Below are 23,230 nucleotides of genomic sequence, written 5' to 3' on the forward strand. Positions count from 1 at the left end.
CTTACGGCTCAGAATAATTAGACGGCCTTTCTTCTGAAAATCTCTCGAAAGATAGAGATGTTCCTTTTTGTTTTCAATCCTTTGTTTTACCTACCATGATCCTAAATTTTAAATGAATAAATTGAAATAAACAACAATGCCATTGAACCTCTCTTTTTTCTTTTAGGTATAATATTGAGCCCAGTTTATATTGCCCATTTTTCTCCCTTGGAGCATGCATGGAAGGCCTAAATATTTTGTTTACCAAACTGTTAGGAATTACGTTATATGCAGAGCAGCCTGCAAAAGGAGAGGTGTGGTGTGAAGATGTTCGCAAACTGGTAAGCATTCAGTGAGTGTCCAGTGGCACTCCTTTATCTCTGGGGTTTGGTAATCAAGTTAATAGCAGTTTTATCCTCAAGGCAGCTTGAGGCAAGGCAGCTTTGCCATGATGGGAGCATGGCTCACCTTACTTCTGTTTCATGGAGAGTCCAAGTCATTGCTTCTGACTTACAAAAAAACCATTTTTCTCTAAAATCAACTGATAGAAACATATACTAGCAGAGTGAATTCTCTGAAAGAATTTTTTTTTTTTAGGAACTTGACAGAAAGTTGAATCTTTGTATGTTGACAGATTTTGGATAACGAGAAATTTGTCATTATCATTATTTTTCATATTCCTGCAGTGCTCAGTGTCCCTTTTAGGTAGTTCCAGAATTTATTACATCTGTCACTTTTCTTTTCTTTTTTTTTTTTTAACCACCTTCCCATCTTGTAGGAGCCTATATTTTATAATATATTGATTTATATCCCGTGTTGTGACCTCGAGCCTGGCGCCCACCCCTTCTCCTATTAGGACCCACTTTATTTGAGATATCAATATGTTCATTTTTTCTTGATAAGATTATGAGGATTTATGGACTTTCTATCACAAAGGCTCGGTTGTTGCTGTTACTCTGTTTTACTTTCTGCCTATATGCATACCACACTATTTCAAGGGCCAGAAGCTCTCTGATGGTCTCCTGGCTGTGTTCTGTGAGAGTGGAATAGGCGTGGTGATAGAATTGAAGGGTAGAGTGGGAGCACGCTTTATCACCGCACTGATTACCTGATTATCTGTGCGTTGTGTACTTCACAAAGTGGTGGAGACTGATAGAGTGCAGAGATACGATGAGAGAAAAACTGGCAAGAGTGAAAGGACAGAATGCAAGTCATGAAAAGCTTTCCCCATTAGAGTATGAGCCCACCAGGCTTCCCCCACTAGAGTTCGAGCCCGCCAGGCTTCCGCCGCTGTGGGGTGTGGGCCCCATGTGGGCAGCACTCTTTGTCAGTTTGGTTCACTGCTGATATCTGAATGCCTTGATAAATTCCACATACCTACTTGGTGCTTAAGAGATACTTGTTGAACTAATGAATATATGCCTGCACGAAGTTGTAGTGCATAAAGCTGAGGTTCTCTGTGGCAGAATCCTCAAGTTGTGACAAGACAAAGGAGGCAAGCTGGAGGCCAGCTGTTGAGCTCTCCATGAGCCGTGTGTCTTGTAGAGGTCCAGTTTGAGGGAAGAGCATAAATAATGATATTACTGATCTTCAGCTGAAGCCAGAAGCAACCCTCTGTTATATCTGAATTCAGGGGTTAGCATTTGGGGGCATATATCTACATTTAGATCTAAATTAAGATTGAGATCTAGAACTGTCAAGCCAGCACTTGTTTCCAAGTGTGTGGGGGAGGTCTGTGAACAGTCTGAAGAGCTGGGTTTGGTCTCGGTGTTTGAGGCACTGGCAATCGAGACAAAGGGCTCAAACAAGGAGGGTTGCCTCTCCTGGACAGAATCCCCAAATCAAATTCTTCTGAGAGAGGAGCGGAAAATAGATAATTTATTTTTAGATCATGTGGGATGTAGAAAGAAATGAAATGTCTATAGTTATGACTATGGATATTTTATATTTAAATTCTTGTTAGGGATGTGTTTCCACTTTGAGAGTTTCTGATGGCTTCATTCATCACTAAATGTAATTTTTTTCCAGGCTGTGGTTCATGAATCTGAAGGATTGTTGGGGTACATTTACTGTGATTTCTTCCAGAGAGCAGACAAACCACATCAGGTGATGCTTTATGTGACTTTATGTTTCCACAAAAATCACTTTATGTGACTCAGTGTTTCCAGGACTCAATTTCAGTTTCCCATCTGAACAATGAGAGAGCTGCCTCAACGGGTTATTGCGAAGAATAAGTGATACAATGTATGTGACTATCAGCCTGTTAGAGAAAATTACTCCAAATTTCCCCCTTTGTGATAGAGTTTATTGCTTCTGAGCGATAAAGACAATAGATAGGAGGGTGCCTGGGTGGCTCAGTGGGTTAAAGCCTCTGCCTTCGGCTCAGGTCATGATCCCAGGATCCTGGGATCGAGCCCGGCATCGGGCTCTCTGCTTGGCCATGAGCCTGCTTCCTCCTCTCTCTCTCTGCCTTCCTCTCTGCCTACTTGTGATCTCTGTGTGTCAAATTAATAAATAAATAAAATATTTTTAAAAAAGACAATAGAGAATGAGAAGTGTCTCCACACGTGGAAGGGGTACAGTAGACATTAGCATCCCTCCCCAGAGTAGCGCAGTGTCTGTCCCCTTCCTACTTGCTTGTGTACAGTTATCTACAATTAGAGCGTGTGGATCTAAGCTGGTGTCGCATCACCTCACTACATATTTGTGGAGTAAATGAATGAATGAGTCAACACAAGCGCAAGGTGGTACTGGTGTTTTAAAAAACTTAAAAATTCTAGCAAAATAAAAAATATTAGGAAAAAGTGTCTATAACTAAATAAATAGAAGAATGGAATTAAGGTAAATTTGAACTGAGATGTCTTGGTGTAACTTTATATTCATTGAAACTGTTTCTTATGCTTCAGATCACCTAATATGTTCTTCTCTGGTTATGGTTTCTGATTCTTCCAGGATTGTCATTTTACAATCCGTGGAGGCAGATTAAAGGAAGATGGAAACTATCAGCTCCCAGTTGTAGTTCTTATGCTGAATCTTCCCCATTCCTCAAGGAATTCACCAACTTTATTAACTCCTGGAATGATGGAGAATCTCTTCCATGAAATGGGACATGCCATGCATTCTATGCTGGGCCGTACTCGTTACCAGCATGTCACTGGTGAGCCCAAAGAGGGGACGTCTGTTTAACAACCATCTCCTAAAAACATGTGTTTTATTTTAAACTGGAGTAAAAGGCACTTTATTTAGAAAAATCTGATCATTTAACATTGTCAGGTGGTTATTTCTTGTAGGTTGCCTACAGATTCAACCAGATCATCTGACATTTTTCTGCTTCCTGCTAACGGTTCTGGCTGAGGACTGTCTCACTTGTCTTCTGAGTTTGAACTTTCACATTTTATCATATTTCATATGGATTTGAAGTTTTGGGCTATATGTGTCGGAATAAATATGTGTCTCCTTAGTACCTAGCACAGTTAGTGAGTAAGTGAAAGAATATTGCCTCTTTTTCTCCAAAATCAGTTAGAATACATATTAAAGCATGTTGAAAAAATATTTTCCTAAGCTTTTCCCCTGTATAAGATGACAGTTTTTCATGCTGGTGTGTGGCCATAGTTGATGATATTATATGCAGATTTTCCTCTTTGTTGTCTTATCTTTGAATCTTAAGCTCACTATCCTATATGGTCAGCTTTAGATCACCTGTTAAATTGCTTTCATTTAGTTATTTATTAACTAACTTTGTTTACATAATATTTGGGGGGAGAAGAAGATACTTAAAAAGACTATAGATGAGCTGGACAGAATCATAAAATGTCACCAAAAAGTTCTTACAGGATTTGTCACTTTAAGTTATTTTAAGTTTAAAATACACCTTTTTTTTGCATTGGCTTTGTTATAAGAAGCAAACAGTGGTTTTAAAAAAGGTACTTTTAAAACAAATGAAGGGTATGGATAAAGAAGAAGTGGTATCTGTTTATACTATGGAACCGTACTAAGCCAGAAAGAATGAAGTCCTGCCATTTGCAACAACACAGATGGAGCTAGAGGGCAATATGCTAAGTGAAATAAGTCAGACAGAGAAGGACAAAAAGCAACTGATTTCACTTATTTGTGGAATCTAAAAATCAAATGAACAAACAGACAAAAAGAAACCTAACAGATTTTTAAATACAGAGAGCAAACTGGTGGTTGCCAGAGGGGAGGGCATGGGAAGATGGGTGAAATAGGAGAAGGGGATTAAAAGGTATTAACTTCCAGTTATAAAATAAATAAGTCAAGGAGATGAAAAGTATAGCATAGGGAATGGAACAAATAAACAAACAAAAGTGAAGGGTAAAAGCATTTGGTGGGAGAATTTGGTAAATTAATACAAATGGTATATTAATTGTAAGAATGTTTTAATTTGTGTCTCATGTATAACCCAGAATAGCCAAGGATGGATTTGTTTGTAGAGGGTGTGAGCCATTGCTTTACAAGGTGTTTTATCCAGCTGTGCAAATATTTTGTTTTACTTTTGATATCTAGGAAAATATATGGGATTATAATAAACTTTTCTGCAAATATGTGCAATAATTTTATAGAAGTAAAATATTGATTTAATGAATTTAATCTTATCATAGTTCATCAGAAGTGCAAATAAAAGTTTTTAAAGAGTACATAAAAAGTAAGATAAATATTATTGATTTGATTCATGCCAACTCTTTTTCTTTTCCCCCCATTTTAGGGACCAGGTGCCCTACTGACTTCGCTGAGGTTCCTTCTATTCTGATGGAGTACTTTGCAAATGACTATCGAGTGGTTACCCAGTTTGCCAGACATTATCAGACTGGGCAGGTAGGGGAGCACTACAGTGGTGCCGTCCTCTGCGTGATGGCGGTCAGTTTTTCTGGACTGCTGCGTAACATGCAGCTCCTCAGAACTGTCACCCTCTCTCAGCGCCAGAATCCTTCTACCTTATTTTATTTTTTTTGCCAACCAGTATGGTCACTGCGTTGAGAGATAGCTGCTCTGTATTCTATGCTACGTCCTCACCCTGTTAGTTCTCACAACTGTCCCCTGAGGAAAGTGCTCTGTTCCTGTTTTCCAGATGTGGAAACAAGTGGACTCTGTAAAACAGGCTTTCAAACCAGCCTCGCTTCAGAAAAGCCAGTGGTCTTCCCTCTTTCGTTTATGCTTCTGAGTATTTGTTCTCTTGGTTTAAAATTTTCCAGTGTTTTGTAAAGCTGAATGGTCTGGCCATATTTTCCCATCATGGCTTGCACAAGAAGTCTGAAAATTCCTTGGCTTCAGGGTTTCGATTTCAATATTGGATTTAAAATGGAAGTTTAAAGAGTTTAAAGTTTTATAAAGCAGGAAGACAATGAGAGATCTCTTGTAACGAGTTGACCATAACCATGACTATCAGTGTAGTGCAGTGTAGTGTCCACATGTACTTTATGAAAGATCTTCTTTCCCTTCTCAGAGAACTCTGATTATATAATATCATACAGGTTAGTGTTTCCCCCCTTAGACTCTATCTCCTTGAGTGCAGGTGTGAAATTATAGTCATCTTTGGGTCCTCAGCACTTAGAATCCTACAGTAGCTAAGAAGTACTAAAAAGAAATTATAAATGAAGGAATGAATGGAATCAGAAGTGCCAAACCCACCTTTATATATGACCCTTTTTCTAATGTGATTTGGTCATTTCTGATTTTGGGGTCTTGATTTCTTGTCAACTGTAGAATAACAGAGGAGTTTCTGGCTAACTAATCTGACTGGGCCTTCATCATAATCTATCTCCATTATTAAGGTGACAGAATTGAGATACTGGTGATCCACTGGCCATGTGTCCATTATCCCACAGAGATAACAGGGCCAATAATGGAAACATGAGCCATCAAATAATAGCAGAGGCTGCCCATGCGTTCACATTTTGGGGTTTGGGAATGATTAGGAAGACCTGACTAAGTCCCTCCTTTGGTGCTTGCTCCCCTGCCCCCCTGCGCCTGTTGTAGGGGAGGAGAGCACACCGCACGTTGGGTCAGAGCTACACACACGGCGCACGGGACCATAAAGGAGAGCCGTGAACTTTGCCGGGGGTGCCGGGAGAGGGTATGTGCAGGAAGTGCTGGAGGAGCCAGGTCTGGAAAAAATATGTAAAGGGAGCAGTTTGCCAGTCAGCTCTCAGCAGCCCCTTTCCATCTCATTAAAATATATTTATTGAGAACACAGAGGACATACATAGTTCCTTCGGTCAGGAAGTAGTTACTGAGTTTTTATTATGTACCAGGCACTGTTCTCAGCATCTGAGAAATAGCCAGGAGTAAGTGAGACAGTGTTCTAACACTCAAGGTCTTTAAATCTCAGGGGAACTAAGACAGAGCTGAAGACAAGGTTATTCCAGCCCAAAGGAAAAGCCTGTAAAGTAATGGAAAAATCTGAGACCATGGCAAGATGCTGGTAGTGGTAAGAGCAGAAAGAGGAGAAAGGGGAGACAAAAAAAGACACTGGAATATTCTGGTTTCTAGGGTTCGCTCCCAGTCTCTTCAGTCCTCTTGCCCCTACACACTTTTTAATCCCAGCTCATTTACTAGACCACTGTTTGTGACTTGACTAGTCTTTCTTGGCAGTGTTTACACTGAGCTTTGCTATCACACTTCCTCTTGGGAGTTGTGTCTGGTCCTCTTGGCTCTCCGACAACTCTGCCCCAACCCATTTTCTCATTAGCCTTTGGCAGACAGCTTCCCTGGGTTCCATCTTTGAACTCCTGTCCTCGCTCAGCTCTGAGCAGGGCTTAAGTGAGGGCTTGCAAATATGTAGTGAAGTGGTGGTGAGGGCCAGAGTGAAGGCATTGGCCATGGGGGGCCTGGAGAAATAGAGTTCAAGAGCTATTGGAGACTTCATTGGAAGGATTTGAGGCTAGTTGAATAAGAGAGGTGAGAGAGGGGAATCAAAGATGGAGGCTCCATGAAGAGTGAATTCTGGAAGAGGTCCAAGTTTGAGGAGGGAAGACACAGTTCTTATTTGGCTGTATCCATGGGGCTGTTAGTAATACCACTCTGAAATCCAGAATCAAATAGAACCTGAGGCGTGTGGCGGTAGTTGGCATAGAGTTGGCAGTTAAAGTGTGGCCTGTGAGAGAAAAGCAGGAGGCATCTGGAGAACCCGCATCACAAGAAAGGGGCTGTCTGAGGAGCTTGGATTGCTAAGGGGATCTGAACACTGAGGAGAACACACAGAGGTCAGAGTTAACTACAGGAGTGCACCCTGAGCCTCTCAGAGTCATACTTAAAGCAAAAAGTGAAATCTTGGCCTGAAATTCGCCACAGCTATTAAAGTCAGTTTTTAAAATGTTATTTATTTACAGAACAATCAGAAAAGCAAAGAAAGGCAAGAGCCACTGCTTGCAGGATAGTGTAATGTCCCAAAAAGGACAGTTGTTATTTTATTATGGCATTCTTCCATAAGAAGAGCCATTTTTGAACAAGAGAGTTTTAAGAAAACAATATTAAGTCCAAAAATACACTTCACACTAAAGGAAACAGGAAAGAAACAGTAAGCTGCTTTGAATTGATTCAAGTTTCAGACTCACAAGGCATGTCCAGTGGCTAAAGGGACTTACAGACACAGTCTCTAAAGAATTTAAAATAATTTTGTGATTCCTATGGAGAACAGAAGGAGTGCCAGGAGGCAGGGAACGTGTGAATGCCTTGAGTTTCACAAAGGGCTTGCCTCTTCTTGTCACTAATTAAGATACCAAGTGGCTAGATGATTTCATTTTAAGGGCAGTTCTAGCCTTAAGGACAAGGAGTTAATTCCTTAAAATCCAAGGCTTTGTAAATAAATGACAATAAAGCCCGTAAGAAGAATAACAGGGTTGTATCTTTATGCTTCATTTCCTATTCTACTACATATATTAGGAAAGGATTTTTGTTTTACCATCATCTGGTGTATTCCAGAGAACTGTCTGAGTAAGGATAATGTATCAGTGACTTATTAACACCTACAAGTATTTTATCTGAACTGGAGCATGGCATAGCCAATGAATTCCTTGTGGTCGAGGAATGAGAAGTATGCTTATCAGATTTGCAGAGGCCGTACAGCTGTCAGAGATAACAAATGCCAGAGGTGCTCATTCCAGATTCAAAACTGTCTTGACAAGCGATAACATCAAAGTTGAAGCAGAATTTCTTGTCAATTAATCTTAAAATTAATAACACAAGTGGAGGAGGAGTACAGACTTGGTAGCTGCTCATCTGAAAAATTCCCAGGTTTTTGGACACGGTAGACTGAACCCGAATCTATAGTCTGATGGGGTTTCCCCACTGATCTCCTTCTGGCTCAGGCTATGTTAGGGACCTGTGCCCTCTGAGGAACTGAAGGTCACTGTCCCTCTTCTCTTCTCAGTGCTCCTTCCTTCCCACCTTGAGCCTAAACCCTTTCCAGTTGCTCCCAGTAAGTGGAAAATTATCTGCCGGTGGCCCCACACTTCTGGAAGCATGGTTCTTATTCTCCCTTAAACACTCTAAGGTGCAACTTATTTTTAGTTGTACTTAAAATAATGTAAAAGTTACCACCTGAACCATGTTCTAGTGCGCCAGTCAGTGGGACGAAATACATTCTTAATTTTTGCTCCTGTCCCCACCATTCATCTCTAGAACTCTCTTCATCTTCCAAAACTGAAGTTCTGTCCCTGTTAAACAATTCCCCAGATCTTCTCCTCTGGCCCCTGGCAGCCACCTGTCTACCTTCTGTCTCTGAACTTGACTACTCCAGGTACCTCATATCAGTGGAATCCTGCAGTATTTGTAACTTAGCATAATGTTTTTAAGGCTCATCATGTTGTAGACTCTGTCAGAGTTTCCTTCTTTTTAAAGGCTGAATAACATTCCATTGTGTGTATAGATCATATTGTATTGTTTCTTCATACATTGGTGGATACTTGGGTTGCTTCCACCTTTTGACTATTGTAAATAATGCTTCTAGGAACATGGTTTTACAAATGCCTGCTTGAGTCTCTGTTTTTCAGTTCTTTTGCATATATACCAAGAACTGAGATTGCTGGCTCTTGTAGAAATTCTATTTCAAATATTTTGTAGAGTCACTACGAAGTTCTCCCCAGTGGCTATATCATTTTATATTCCTACTTTGTGCACTGTTGAGCACAAGGTTCCCATTTTCCACATCCTCGTCAACACTTGTCATTTTCTGATACTTTGATAGTAGCCATCCTAATGGGTGTGAGATGGTGTCTCATTGTGGTTTTGATTTTCATTTGCCTAATGCTTAGTGATGTTGAAGATCTTTTTATGAGCTCTTTGACCATTTGGATATCTTCAAAGAATTGTCAGTTCAAGTCTTTCACTCATACTAAAATTCAGTTGTCTACTTTTTTGGTTGGGGTTTGTAGGAGTTCTTTATGTATTCTTAATGTTACTCCCTGATCAGATATATGATTTGAAAATATTTTCTCCCATTCTATGGGTTGCCTTTTCAGTCTGTTGATTGTGTCCTTCAATGTACAGTTTTAAATTTTGATATAGTCCAGTTAATCTGCTTTTTCTTTTGTTGGCTATGCTTTTGGTGTCATATCCATGAAATCATTGCCAGGTGTGATGTTATGAAGCTTTTCCCATATGTTTTTTTCTAAGAGTTTTATAGTTTTAGAGTCTTATGTTTAGGTCTTTGATTCATTTTGAGTTAATCTTAGTAGATGATGCAACTTTTTCCCTCTTATTTTAGTAATTCTGAAACATCTCTTGTTAGTTATCTATTTATTTAATGGCCCTCCTCCCCATCTATTATAAAATCACAGGTACATTTTTTTTTCTTTTTAAACAATGATTGCATTCCTGGATTCAAGGAAATAAGGTAGTCTTGGCCCCTACCCCAAAGTTAAAAATGCTAAGCACTTCCATAATGTAGTCTAAAAGCCTGATGCTTGACTCTCATCCCTATATATCCACATGTGGAAACTAGGCTGTCTCTGATTTTTAGATTATTTGGAGTACCCAGAGTTTTTCTCATTGTTATTATACAGGCAGGGATACAGATCAAATACCGTTATCACACCACCCTATTTCCCTTCAGCAGTATCTGTCTCTGTCCCTTTTTGTCCATAGTTTCCAACCAATAATCTCTAAACCCCCTTAGTCCCCACCTCCCCCCCCCACATTTGCATTGTTCCCATTTTTTCCTATAATACCCCCTCTGCATATTATATGGAGCAGGCGGCAAACTCAGTGTATTTCAATCGTACTGGAGTATTTTTGTTCAGTGTGGGATTCCACGTTTGGTAGTAACATTTTTGAGCTAGAAAACATTCTGAGGAGTGGCCTGCTGCACTGGTATAAAATTAGAAACCATCTCATATTAGGAATGGTGTAAGACTAGAAAAAAGAAACTGCAGCATGTCGTATAATATCTGAAGGATGCCATGTCAGAGTAGAAAATGCAAGTGTTTACGTCATTCCAGAAAAAAACCAATGGTACTGGTAAAATAGTGGATGGGGATTATAATGGATCTGGTTTCCATTCAGTAGATTCTTCTCATGAGTGATTCAAAAGGAAAAACCTCTGAAAGTAGTAAGCTTTTAATTTAATACTTAATGTTGCAAAATAACATTTGTAGAATGAGCAGCTGTGAAACCGCCATCCAACTTAAAAAGTAAAACATTACCATATGCTCCTGTCTGGAAGGACAGCCCTGAATTCTCACTAATTTTTGCTTTAAAATATTTTTTTTGCCACATGAGTTATTTATTCTTAAGCAGTGTGGTGTTTAGTTTTGTTTTTGAGCTGTGCAAAAGTGGTATTATACTGTTTGTAATCTGCGATTTGCTTTTTCCAGTTAAATGCCTGAAGCTCCTCGGGGGTGCCTGTAGCTCCAGTGTATTTACTTTCAATTCAGTATAACATCCCATCATTTCTGAGGTCATTCTTCTGTCGCTGGGCACATGGCTTCTTCCAGGTTCTTGCTAGGTCACACAATTCTGCTGTGAGCAATTTTATATCTTGTATTTTCATGTGGAAGCCTGGAGTTGCTGGGTTTATAGGGGATGTCTGTTTTTAAGTTTATGTGATAATGCCAAATTGCTTTTCAAAATACTTGTACTTATTTGCCCTCCTCCCAACAATGGTTCCCATCACACCACAACCTCATCCACATCTGATATTGTCAGAGTCTGAATTTTGCCAATTTTGTAGTTAAGAAATGCAGTGTTCTTGTGGTCTTCATTGGCAACAGTGTTCCATGGCTACTTTGAAAGTTGAACAGCTTTTCATGGTTTGTTTGTTTGTTTGTTTTTTTGTTTTGCTTTTCATGTTTTTATTGTTTGTTTGTGTTTGCCGTCGTATGTTTTTCTATGTGGTGGTTTACTTTTGTCTTATTGATTTCTCCCCCTTCTTGATATGATAGAACAATAACCCTGTGTTTCTCAGTTTATGGTTTGTTTTTTCACTTTCTTTAGGGTATCTTTTGATGTATTTAATTCCTTCATTTTAATATTGTTGAATCGAGCAATCTTTTCTTTATAGTTAGTACTTTTTAGATCTTATTTGAGACATATTTGTTTCCTTAAAAGCCATAAAGATATTCTTCTGTTTTCTTCTGAAAAGTTTAATGCTTTTTCTTTATTTTTAGGTCTTATAATCAAATTATAAATCTGTCTGTATTTAGTATAAGGTTGATTCCAATTTCCTTCTTCTCTGTGGATAGCTATTGTCCCAGCACCATTTGTTCTTGCTCCAAAGATCCATCATGAAGCATGTACGCACTATATGCAATGATCTGTTTATGGGATTTTTCTTTTATTTCATTGTTTACATTGTCTGCCCTGATACCGTGCTGTTTTATTTTTTTTTTTTTAAAGATTTTATTTATTTGACAGAGAGAAACAAGTGAGAGAGGGAACACAAGCAGGGCGAGTGGGAGAAGGGAGAAGCAGGCTTCCTGCTGAGCAGGGAGCCTGATGCGGGGTTTGATCCCAGGACCCCGGGATCATGACCTGAGCCAAAGGCTGCTGCTTAATGACTGAGCCACCCAGACACCGCCCCCCCCCCATGCTGTTTTATTATGGCAGCTTCACCAAAGCTTTCCCCATTTGCTCTTCAGAAATTTCTTTCTATTCTTGTGTTTTTGTGTTTATTCATACACATTTAGAACTAACTTACCTATATAAAAAAATGAGAAGAGTTGGTTTGATTATTAAATCTATAGATCAATTTGGAGAGAACTGGTATCTCTCCGTATTGATCTTCCAGTGCATGACTCTGATGTTTCTCCATTTGTTAGGTGCTTTAAGTCTTTTAATAAAATTAAAATTTTTTTTCCCTAAGGTGCAACTTTTGCAGCACTTAATCTTAGATGCCCTACCTTTTGATACTATTATAAATAGTATATTTTTAAAATTATATTTTCTAATTGTTGCTAGTGTTTAAAGGAGCTATTTATTCTTTTTTCATACATAGATTTCAAAATACTTGTATTTATTTGTCCTCCTCAAAAAATAAAAAACTTTTTTTATTTTGCATAACTTTTCAGTAGAACTTGTAACCTTTTTTAACCAGTTACTTCTGCAAACATAACAATTTTATTTTTCCTTTTCAACTCCTTTATCTTTTTATTTCTCTTTCTTGCCTTGTTTCACTTACCAGAATCTTCAGGACAGTGTTGAATTGAAGCTTTTATATGGGCATTATTTGTCTTTATCCTGGTTTCTAAAGGAAATGTTTTCACTGTTTTACCACAAAGATATTTGTTGTAGATTTGGTGGAAATCTCAGGAAAAGGAAATTCCCTCCTATTTCTGGTTCCTTTTTTTTTTTTAAATCACTAGTGGGTATTACATTTTATCAGAGTGTGCGCGTGTGTGTGTGTGTGTGCGTGCACATCTTCTCAGATAATTGGGCTGTTCTTTTAATTTAATGTAGTGAACACTGATGTTACTGTTAAGCCATTTTTGCACTGCAGGATTAAGTAGGCTTAGTCCTGAATTATTATTATTTTCAACACGTGCTAGCTTCAGTTTGCTAATGTTTTTATACAGAGGACTTTTGCGTCTGTATTTATGAGAGAGTGACTTGAGATTTTCCTTTGTCCTCTTCTTCTTTGCTTTGTTAGTATTAAGAATATGCCATTTCGTAAAATGCGTTTCCGAATGTTCCTTTTGTTCCCTTTCTGTTCCTCAGAAGTGCTTTTATACAATTGTGATAATCTGTTTCTTGAAACTTTGTCAGAATTCATCTGTAAAATCATTCAGGGTCTACTATTTTCTCTGTGGGAAGATTTTTTTAAACGACTGATTTCTTAGTAGTTCCAGGAGTCTTTGGGCCTTCTTTTCTTCTTAAGTAAGCTTGACTAAGTTGTAATTTTCTAGAAATTTACCCATTTAATCCAAGTTTTTAAGTTTATTGGCATAAGGTTATTCTTTTATCCTTCAAATCCTGCTAACTGTGTAGTTATATCCTTTTCATTCCTAATATCATCCTCTCGTTTTTTCTCTCTGAACCTAGGCTGAGGTTTGTCTTTTTAGTATTTTCAAAGAATTTAGGCACATTTTATTTATCCTCTATATTGTTCATTTAAGTTCACTTAGTTTCGTTTCTGTTTTTGTTATTATTCTCTCCTTCCTCCTATGTCTGTATCCCTCAGTTAAGCTAGCTGGACACTGAACTAATTCAGTCAGTATTACCTAACATATCTGTTCGAATTTTAATGCTATAGTTTTAAATTGTACCAATGCATGCTTTAGCTGCATGCCATGCTTTTCATAGAAAATATTTCTAATGTTGCTAATTTCCATTGTAATTTTCCCTTTGACCACCGAGGAGTTAGAAATACAGCTTAAAAGTTGTAAACTGTGCAGAGGACTTATTTTTCTTTTTCTTATTAATAGCTAAGTAGTCTACCCAGTATTGGTTCTTTGTAGGTTGTTGGTATTTTATGGCTTCATGAGCCGTCAGTGTTTTGGGAGTGTTGTGTTTGTGCTTCATTTCAGTACATTGTGTATTTTCTAATCGTTGGGTCTGGGGTTGCATATGAATCTGTTGTTAAGTCAATCTTATAATTGTGTTCAGATTTTTAAATTTTTTTGAACTAGCAAAAAGCTGTGAGAGGTGCAAATCTTCCAGGATGATGGATAGATAATTTTTTCATCTTAGTTTTACCTAATTTTTTTTTAAAATTAGGACTTTATTTATTTAGTTTTTGGTTCCCAGCAATACTGAGGAGATGGTGCAAAGATTTCCCATATACCCCCTGGCCCCACACAGGTGCAGCCTCCCCCATTACCAACATCCCCCAGCAGGGTGGTGCGTTTGTTACAGTTGATGACCTTGCCCCAACATATCCTCATCACCCCAAGTCCATAGTTTACATTAGGGTTCACCCTTGGCATCATACATCCTGTGACTCTAGACAAATATATAATGGCAGGTATCCGTCATGATGGCATCATACCCAGTATTTTCACTGCCTTACACATTTTTCTCTCTCTTTTTTTTACTCCATGTATTTTGAGTAAATTTTTTTAGAGGCATAAACAGAGTTCTTCTCTTTATCTTTATAATGGTTCATCTTAAAGTCTATTTTTTCTGATAATTTTGCAACCTAGTTGTGTCGCTAATCACTAAGTAGTCCTATGAGGGACAGCTGTCTGGCTCACTCAGCAGAGCATGTGACTCTTGGTCTTGGGGTTGTGAGTTCAAGTTCCATGCTGGGGATAGAGACGTAAAGATAAGGTCTTTACAAGAAAGAAAAATATGGGGGCGCCTGGATGGCTCAGTCTGTTGAGCATCTGGCTTCGGCTTAAGTCATGATCTCAGGGTCCTGGGATTGAGCCCCGCATTGGTCTCTCCACTCTAAGGGGAATCTATTTGTCCTTCCATCCCTCTGCTGGCTTGTGTTTTTTTTCTCTCTCTCAAATGAATACATAAAATCTTTTTAAAAAAGAAAAATACAGTCATTTGATTTTTGAGAGAATCTACAGTTTTTGTACAATTTTGTCCATTAGCCACCACTAAAATGCTTGTTGCCCTCCTTATCTTTCTCATAAATTATTTACCAAACAACAAATAATAGGAATGAACATTTATTATTTTATATGTTTTTCTGATTTAATCCTATCTAGCAATGAAGTAGGTACACGGTTATCCACGCTTTATAGAAACTGACTTATGTTAAGCAATTTGCCCATAGGTCACAAAGTAGTACCATGGGGGTTGGTCTTTTAGTTTCTATATGTGATTTATTAATAGATCTATTAGTTTCACATCACAGCTTCCATAAAGTTCTGTCAGTGCCTCAAATCACTATTACAACATGTGGTTGTTTTCTCTTTCTAGATTTTACTCTGGTAGGAAATGGTTTATATTTCTTTTACAATATGTCTCAAAAAATCACAGACCTATTTCCATTGTAAGTGTTATTTTTAGAACAGTAGAATTCTAGTGCTTTCATTTTAGAACTGTTCTGTGCTGCGTCATTATAAGATTTAGTTTGTTCCCCTAGTTTGTGAAAGTCAGCCCAAGGCTAAAATTGCTTAACATTTATTTCCAAGGAGACAGGCTTGTAATAAATCTTCTCCTGTCACTCTCTCTCAGGAGATATGAACAAGGATTGAAGGTAAAAATTATAGAGCAACTGGAACTAGATTAGTTTTGGCAGGTTTAAGTTGTTTTGAAACTTTTCTTATTTTCAGTTTTAATGCTTCTCAATTATGTCTAGACAAGAACATTGAACTGGGAGGTGGAGACGGGTCTGACCTTGGCCCCCCACCACACACAGTTGACCTCTGATCTGTCACTGAACTTGCCTGAGACTTTTCTGCTCTTTCATATAAAATAAAGATGCAAATTTAGAAGTTAAAAATCAATGCCTCCATACTTACCTCAAAAACTGTAGTTTTTATATGTATGTAATGTATGCAAACTGTGAGCATGGTCTTATTGGAATGTTTTTTATCACACCTTAACTGAGTTAAACATAAAAACATGTTTCACTGGACCCTGTAAAAGTCAAAATACTTCTGTCGGTTTCTCTGAACCGTCAGTGAGTCTGTGATAACATGTAAGTATTTCTAAATGTTCTTTTTTCTCATTTCATCTTAGTTTGTCAGAAAACACCACTATAAGTCACAGAAGTTAAAAGCAATGTTATTTTCTGTGGGTTTAGATCTGACATTTTTTTCTCTTTGGGACAAGGCAGGTTTTCCATTATATTGATTATGTGCCATCTGGATTATGGGATAATAGCAAAACAGACTAGTTGATACATGCTGAATCCAGTTGTTTTCCCGTTATAGACACGCGCAGAGATTTAGTGCTTGGGGTGGTATGGGATCAAGCTGCCGACTTGTAGCCTGGATGGCTTTGATGCTCGGCTTTCTGCCTCTGAAGGCTTTTCTTGTTCTGGATGACCATGTCTCAACAAGTTTATGTCATTAGATCCATCGTGTTCCCAAAGGATATCAGCGGTAGGGATTCTTTGCTTCGGAAAGAGTTGAATTTATTACCAGAGAATGTCTTAGCTTTTAATATTTATGCAGCTTTTACCATAATAAATTTTCTAAACGGCCATAAGTAAGATATTTTATCACAGTGACTTGGTTCTGGAAGAATTTGATGCCAAAACTTTTAACAAGACATGATTTAAATTAAACTGGTGTGATTGTGAAGTGATAGAAAATGTCTGGCAAATGCATGAGGTTACATGCTTACAAGTTGAGCTCATGGGGAAACATTCAGAGAATTCAAGTAATGCCAAGTTCCCTAAAACATTTGCATTTTTTGATGATATTCTGAAACCTTCCGAAAATGTTGTGCTTTTTTTAATATAACAGAAAAGCTATTATTATTTTTAACGGTTTTTTCCCTGTGTTCGGTCAGCCCATGGCGTAGCTTGTGTTTATCCCAAGAATCCAGTAAACACTTCCTTCCTTTGGGAGGCAGTATCCATAGGCTCTGTACAGCTAGCCGCGTTTGACTCACATGAAGCTCTCAAGGAAGTTAGTTGTTAATGGGACAGTGATGTAACTTAGTGTCTAGCCAAAACACTTTTAAGAAGGAAGGGGGGTGCCATTATTAATTATTCTGAACCAGTAGTCCTAACTTGGGACTGCCAGGCCCACCTGCATGTGTAGTCCCCCTCGCCATGACAGCCCTTAACAAGGCAGATGTGTTAGATGCAGGGATTCGAAGTTCATCCAGCTTAATCCTTTTCACAAGGTGACTGACTATTACCACAATGAATCTTTATAAGAATTTTTTTGCAGTGGTATTTTTTGACCCTCCTTTTACAGTTGAGAAAACATGATACCAAGAGACTTGCCTGCCATCCCAAAGCGAGTGAGTCGTCGTAGAAAACACAAGCTTTAAAAAAAAAAAAAAAAAAAAAGAAACCCCAAACTGCCTGACCTCAGACGCAGTCCTCTGTCTTTCTTGCGGTGCTCCCTTCCTACAGTTCTGCCTGTCAAATCAGGATGATTTAATTTTGCTCACCTTTGTTGTTTGAGCACTTGTGATGCTTATGTTTTTCTAAGCCCGAATATCTCAAACTTTACTGTGCATGAAATCACTTGGGGATCTGGTTAAAATGTAGATTCTGACTCAGTGGGTATGGAGCACCCAGGATTTTATATTTCTGAGACTCTCCCAGATGATGCTGAGGCTGCTGGGTTTTACTTCTTTTGGACTCCATGTAGTTGGGTAATTATTGTCCTTATTATTCATATTTTAATTATAAGCAGGGAATCAGACTTTACTTTCTTGATAGAAGGAAGAATCAATTTTGTGATCTTTTGTTTTGTCTTTTTGGCCACAGTTGTGTTCTGGCATTTAAAAAAGAAGTGCGTGCTGGTAGTGGGTTCTAGTATAGCCGTGTGCTTTGGGTGCGCAGAGAAGGATGGGGCTTCTGGTCCCTTGGGTGTTTTCAAGGGACCTTTCACACCACGATGGCTATGCCTCAGAGTCGGTTGGGGCTCCAGAAACTTAACCTGAAACCACCAGATGCAGCAGTAGTGCATAAGATAGCATGAATAAATGAACAAAATACTAGAAATAGGAACCGCTACTCTGTGCGGAGCAGAACCATGGCATGGGACAGTGGAGTCTACCAGCCTCTGAGACTGAGGCTGGGTCCCTGTAGTTTACAGAGCTCCCAAAGAGGGAGGGGACCCGAGAGGGTTGCCTCGTATTGGATTATTAAAATAAATTAGGTCAAGGCAGTTAATTATTGGCATATCATATTCCCGTTTTAGAAACAACTTTCCCTTTTTCCTATTTAGCAATGGGGGGTGAAAACCACAGTGTCTTTCTATATTTTATAGCTAGGGTGAATCTTTGAAATACCACCACTCTAATAATACAGGAGATACAATTAATTGTTAGAGTAATTGCCTTTCAGACGCTTTAGGTAATTGCTGCCTTATAATTTCCTCCATTGCTCTATCCATACCTCTTTTGTGGTTCTTGATGCATTTTCTCTTGCCTTGTTCGGTTTCAGTATACATTCCTTTTCCTGTCCATGGCGACAGGAGTAGGAATGAAGCATTGTTATATTAACCAGCAGTTTGGTCGCGCCCCGTGCACACAGTGGGGTGCTTCGCAAAGATGAGCCCAGCAGGCCTCCCTGACAAACCTACTTGCCTTTATAGCTCCAATCGGAAGAGCGTTGGCTCAGTGCACAAAGGAGTGAGCCAGCATCAAACCAAGGCTAGTCAGACCCAGCAGCCTTCTATAGAGACAGAAACCTGCCCCTCCCCCCCCGAAACTACAGGTGTTTTTGTAAAAGAAACTCAGGCTAGGGCATACATTATCTGACATACAAAATTCATTCAGTAAATATTACTTTGGAAATAAATCTGCATTCGTGTTCTCACACTTTGTTCAAAATAGTCTGCCTTTGGTGAAGGATCCAGATTGCTTCAGAAAACTGTGTCTGAACAGCTCCATACTGAGATCATTTTGTAAGGTTGCAGACTGCTAAGTTTTGTTAAGGGTATAACTAGAGGTACTTTTGTATTTAACTGAGATGGCCCTTTGAAAACAATATTGATAACTAGGACATACCCGAAAAAGAACAAAATGGAAATTTGCCTCTTTTTGCTGTAGAAAAAGAATTTTGCCGGGAACAAATGTGGGATGTGGGGCTGTGATTATTTGGCATTTCCAGTGTAGACTCAAGTTGTGTGAGGCTGGCCTATCTTCCGTCTGCAGCTTGGCAGAGGACAGCAGGTGACTGGAGCGGAGAAGCCAGAGGAACTTTGGGACATGCTATTGCAGTAGAAGACTAGAGAAAAGTGTCCTTTTGGAACTCAGCCTGTTTGTTTCCTGACCGTAAAGGAAAGCATGTTAGCGTATTCTCTTTCGTTCGCTCCATCAGCTCTCATGGTTTAGAAAAGACCGCTCTGGCCAAAGCACTGAACAGGTGGGGCCAAGGAAGCAGCTGGGGCATCCTGGAGACCCGTTTCCAGAAAACCTGGGGAGTCTGCTGGCCTCTGGAGAGGAGAGTGCCAAGATGGGATTTAAAGAGCTGAAAAGAAGCTTTCTGAAGAAAGTGGGTAAATTTAGGGTCAGAGAGAAATGCAAAGATTAGTGAGAATGATACAATTACATTTAAACACTTTAAAAAAGAAATTTTATTCATAATAATTTTTCTTGTATTTATAGTTCACCTTTAGTTTCCTTAGCAAATTATTTCCCAACTAGTCTCCTATATATTGAATCACTTGATTCTGTAAAGATATATTATGGTGTGGAAGCATGTTTTGTGCTCAAATAATTTTGGGAAATAAGTGTAGAAATTAATTAAGGTTTCTGTACTTCAGAAGGTAGGACTCCTCATAACTTTAAATATCCTAACTTGATCTGGGTATCTCCGGGAAAGAAATTAATTTTGGGGAATCTCATGGACAAACCTGACCTGCTTTTATTGCTGTATCTTCTACCACAAGGCAGGGCCCCGCCTCAGGAAACAGGGACATGGGAATCAGCCAGCAGCCAATGGAGGCCAAGTTACTTCAGACCCAGCTGGGTTCCACAGATACAGAATGAGGAATGTAGAGGAGTCTCTCACTTATTTGATTATTTAACTCATTATTAATGACACACTTACAAATTCTCTTCAGGAAATACACAGTAGTGTCTGTGGAGTACTTTGAATGAAAAACTTTATTTTTTGTCTATCTGTTTTCTTTTCAGTGGAAAGTTCACTTTCCACAAAATATATGCTACACAGAGATTCGTTGTTTTCTGTCTCTAGCTTTGGGATTGCATACTTCGGAATTGAGTGTGTTCTGGATTTTAGAAAAGTAAAATTGTTTATATGTTGTATATTTTGAATTTAAAAAACTAGTGGGTTCTGACAGAGTACCTTGTAGTCAAAGGAATTCATGTTTCTGCATATTTACCAAGTGGGATTAACACTTTGCAGACTTCACTTTTGTTCGGGCCACGTTTTGCCATTTATGAAAATCTTTCAGTTCAGACCTTTCTGAATTATGGAATCCCAGATAAAGGAACTAGATCTGTATTCATAGCAGTTTGAATAGGCACCTCATTGAGTTTCTCCCTCTGACTAGAGCTTAATTTGTGACCCAGCTGTGAAGAAGGATGAAAGCATGAGACACGTATGTTTAAGTGTCTAACTTCCATTCTGACCTCATTTTATTTTCCCGCCTTCATTTTCCTCTCTCTACTTTAATCATCTATTAATTGTATGCCAATTAATATTGACTAGAAATTATTTTTATTACCACTAATCCTTTTTTGGGGAAGAACTTGTATTTTTTTAAAAAAAGATTTATTTATGTATTTGAGAGAGAGAGAGAGAGTGAGCTAGCATGCTGAGGGGGAGGGGCAGACAGAGAGGAGAGAGAAACTCAAGCAGACCCTGCGCTGAGGACAGAGCCCCATGTGGGGCTCAATCTCATGACCCTGAGATCAGGACCTGAGCCAAAATCAAGAATCTGTGCTCAACCAACTGTGCCACCCATGCACCTCCCCACTTAGGGTATTGATAAAACAAATTTTGCAAAGGGTTACTTTCACCATCAAGCCGTAGTATGGTTGAATTGCAAGACTGAATTTGGAAGGGGTACATAAATAAATGAAAATAAATTTAAAAGCCTGAAGTTACACAGCTACAATAGACAGCACAGATTTCCTCTTGGGAAGCAGGTATTGAAATTGTCATTCTTTTGAGGGCAAGAGATGATGGTTTCTTTCTTCTTCCCATGGTTCCTGGAATGGCACCTTATACTAAGGATTTATTGAGTGAATGTGTGAATAATTGTTGGTGCTTTTAGTATATATTGAGATATTTGTGTATTTTACCATTTCATTCCTTTGAAAGCATATGAATGTGAATTACATGCATATCTAACCCTCATTCACTGTTGACTACGCTTCTTATTTAATTAAATACGAGGTAAGAAAACTCACAAATGAATTGAAAATGTATAAAGATTGCCTGTGTGCACAGCCTTGTCAGCACAGTTTGATCATTTTGGTCAACCAGAAGGAGAGAGTGCTTTATATCTCTGGCACTTTATTCTTTAAGCCTATAGGAGCTGAGATAATGAAAAGTGTCTTCTCTTCCCCCCCATTGGTAATTTAAAAATAATAATGACAGGGTCTCCTAGAATGTAAGTTCCTTGAGAACTGGGATTTTTATCAGTTTTATTCACTGATATATCAACTTTGCCTGTCACATGACAGGCAGTGAATAAATATTTGTTGAGTGAACTATCTTTTGGCTAAAGCGCGCTAACTCTCCTAGATGCCTGCTTGATGGTATGAAAATCAACTCTCCTACCACAACTGCCAGTACACTGCGGGTTTCTTCATGATAATCTTTAATGATGTCTAATTTCTGACTTGATGGAGAGTGGTTCACTCCTTGCAAAGCTTTTCTGCCTTTCTTTTTCCTTTGGAAGCTAAAAACCTAAGTAGTTGTACAGATGAAAGTCTGTACCATTGGGCATGTGGAAAGCTGGAAAGAGCACTGCTCTCAAGTTAACTACAGGAAAAAGATAAAATCCTAACTTTTCTTGAGCTTCTAAGAACATTGAGCCCCTAGGCCCATGAGATTGTCTGAGTGGCAAAGAATGTTGGAAGGCTTGGCTGCCGTGCAGAAGGGGAAAGATAAATCAGAGAACATTTTAATAAATTGTCGGAGGCCAAGTGTGGGCTGCCCTATCAGTCTGGCATAGCTGTAGTGTTTGCACTCACCTGGAGGCTCTTTTCCATCAGCCTTCACCAGATACGAAGAAGTCCTGGTCGCAGGGCGGGAGACTGCATGGGGCCCTCCCCAGTGTTGGCGGCCTACAGGAGATGAGTGGCTGCTACACAGGAACAGCACAAAACCCAGCCTCCTTGCTCAGAAGTAAAGGAATCCCTTGAGTTAGACCCAGGGACTTTAACTACTAACTAGAATGAATTCAAAGTAACTATCAGATGGGGATTTAAATAACTGTTAAAGGAAAAGGTGGACAACATACTTGAGCAGATGAAGCAAAAGATGGAAACTATGAGAGACACTCAAATGGAAATGCAGGAAATAATGCCGTGATATCATAGAAGAAGAATTCCTTTGAGGGGCTCATCAGTACACTTGACACAGCTGAAGAAAGAATGTGAGCTCATTGTACTTGAAGGCAGGTCAGTGGAAATTACCCAAACCGAAATACAAAGAGGGAGAAAAAGGTAGGGTCAGGGGCAGAGCAGAGCATGAGTGTCCAAGAACTTTGGGGCAAATGGAGTTGCACAAAGAAGAAGAGAGAGGTAATAAGGCAGAAGAACTGTTTGAAGGCATAATGGCTGAGAATTTGCCAAAAATCATGAAAATCCAGCCAGAGATCCAAGATGCTTAGAGAACCCCAAGCAGGATAAATAACAAAAGAGCACACTCATAGTCCAAGATAAAGAGAAAACCCTGAAGGCAGCCAGAGGGCAGGGAGTGGAGGAGGGGAGTGGGTGGGGAGGGGCGGCAAGCCGAGACCCTGAGGGTCGATAGAATTCACAGCAGACTTGCATAAGCTGAAAGTTTGAAATATCAAGATCCATAGCATGAGATACATGTGACTAAAATGTCACCAGAAAGGGAACATTTTCTAAGTAAGAACTGGACTCTGCAGATGAAGAACTGACTCACTTTTGATAACCAATTCCACCTAAAATGAGAAAACAATCTTTTCAGATGTGAGTTAATAGCCAAGTTTTGTGGCAGGTATTGAACTATGGAAGAGAGAGTTAGTTGATGTAATTGTTCTAAAAA

At 39.0% G+C, this 23,230-nt stretch overlaps 1 protein-coding gene across 1 annotated transcript in view; it reads left to right on the plus strand.

Moving 5' to 3' along the window:
* Nucleotides 1-23,230, plus strand: part of MIPEP (mitochondrial intermediate peptidase) — a 177,566-nt gene that overhangs the window by 64,675 nt on the left and 89,661 nt on the right. Inside the window, exons 11-14 of the mRNA XM_032314630.1 lie at nt 167-320; nt 2,008-2,085; nt 2,932-3,136; nt 4,703-4,812. Of these exons, the coding sequence (XP_032170521.1) occupies nt 167-320; nt 2,008-2,085; nt 2,932-3,136; nt 4,703-4,812 (547 nt within the window). The remainder of the gene's footprint in view (nt 1-166; nt 321-2,007; nt 2,086-2,931; nt 3,137-4,702; nt 4,813-23,230) is intronic.

The sequence above is a fragment of the Mustela erminea genome, chromosome 15, assembly GCF_009829155.1.
Source record: "Mustela erminea isolate mMusErm1 chromosome 15, mMusErm1.Pri, whole genome shotgun sequence".
Lineage (NCBI taxonomy): Eukaryota > Metazoa > Chordata > Mammalia > Carnivora > Mustelidae > Mustela > Mustela erminea.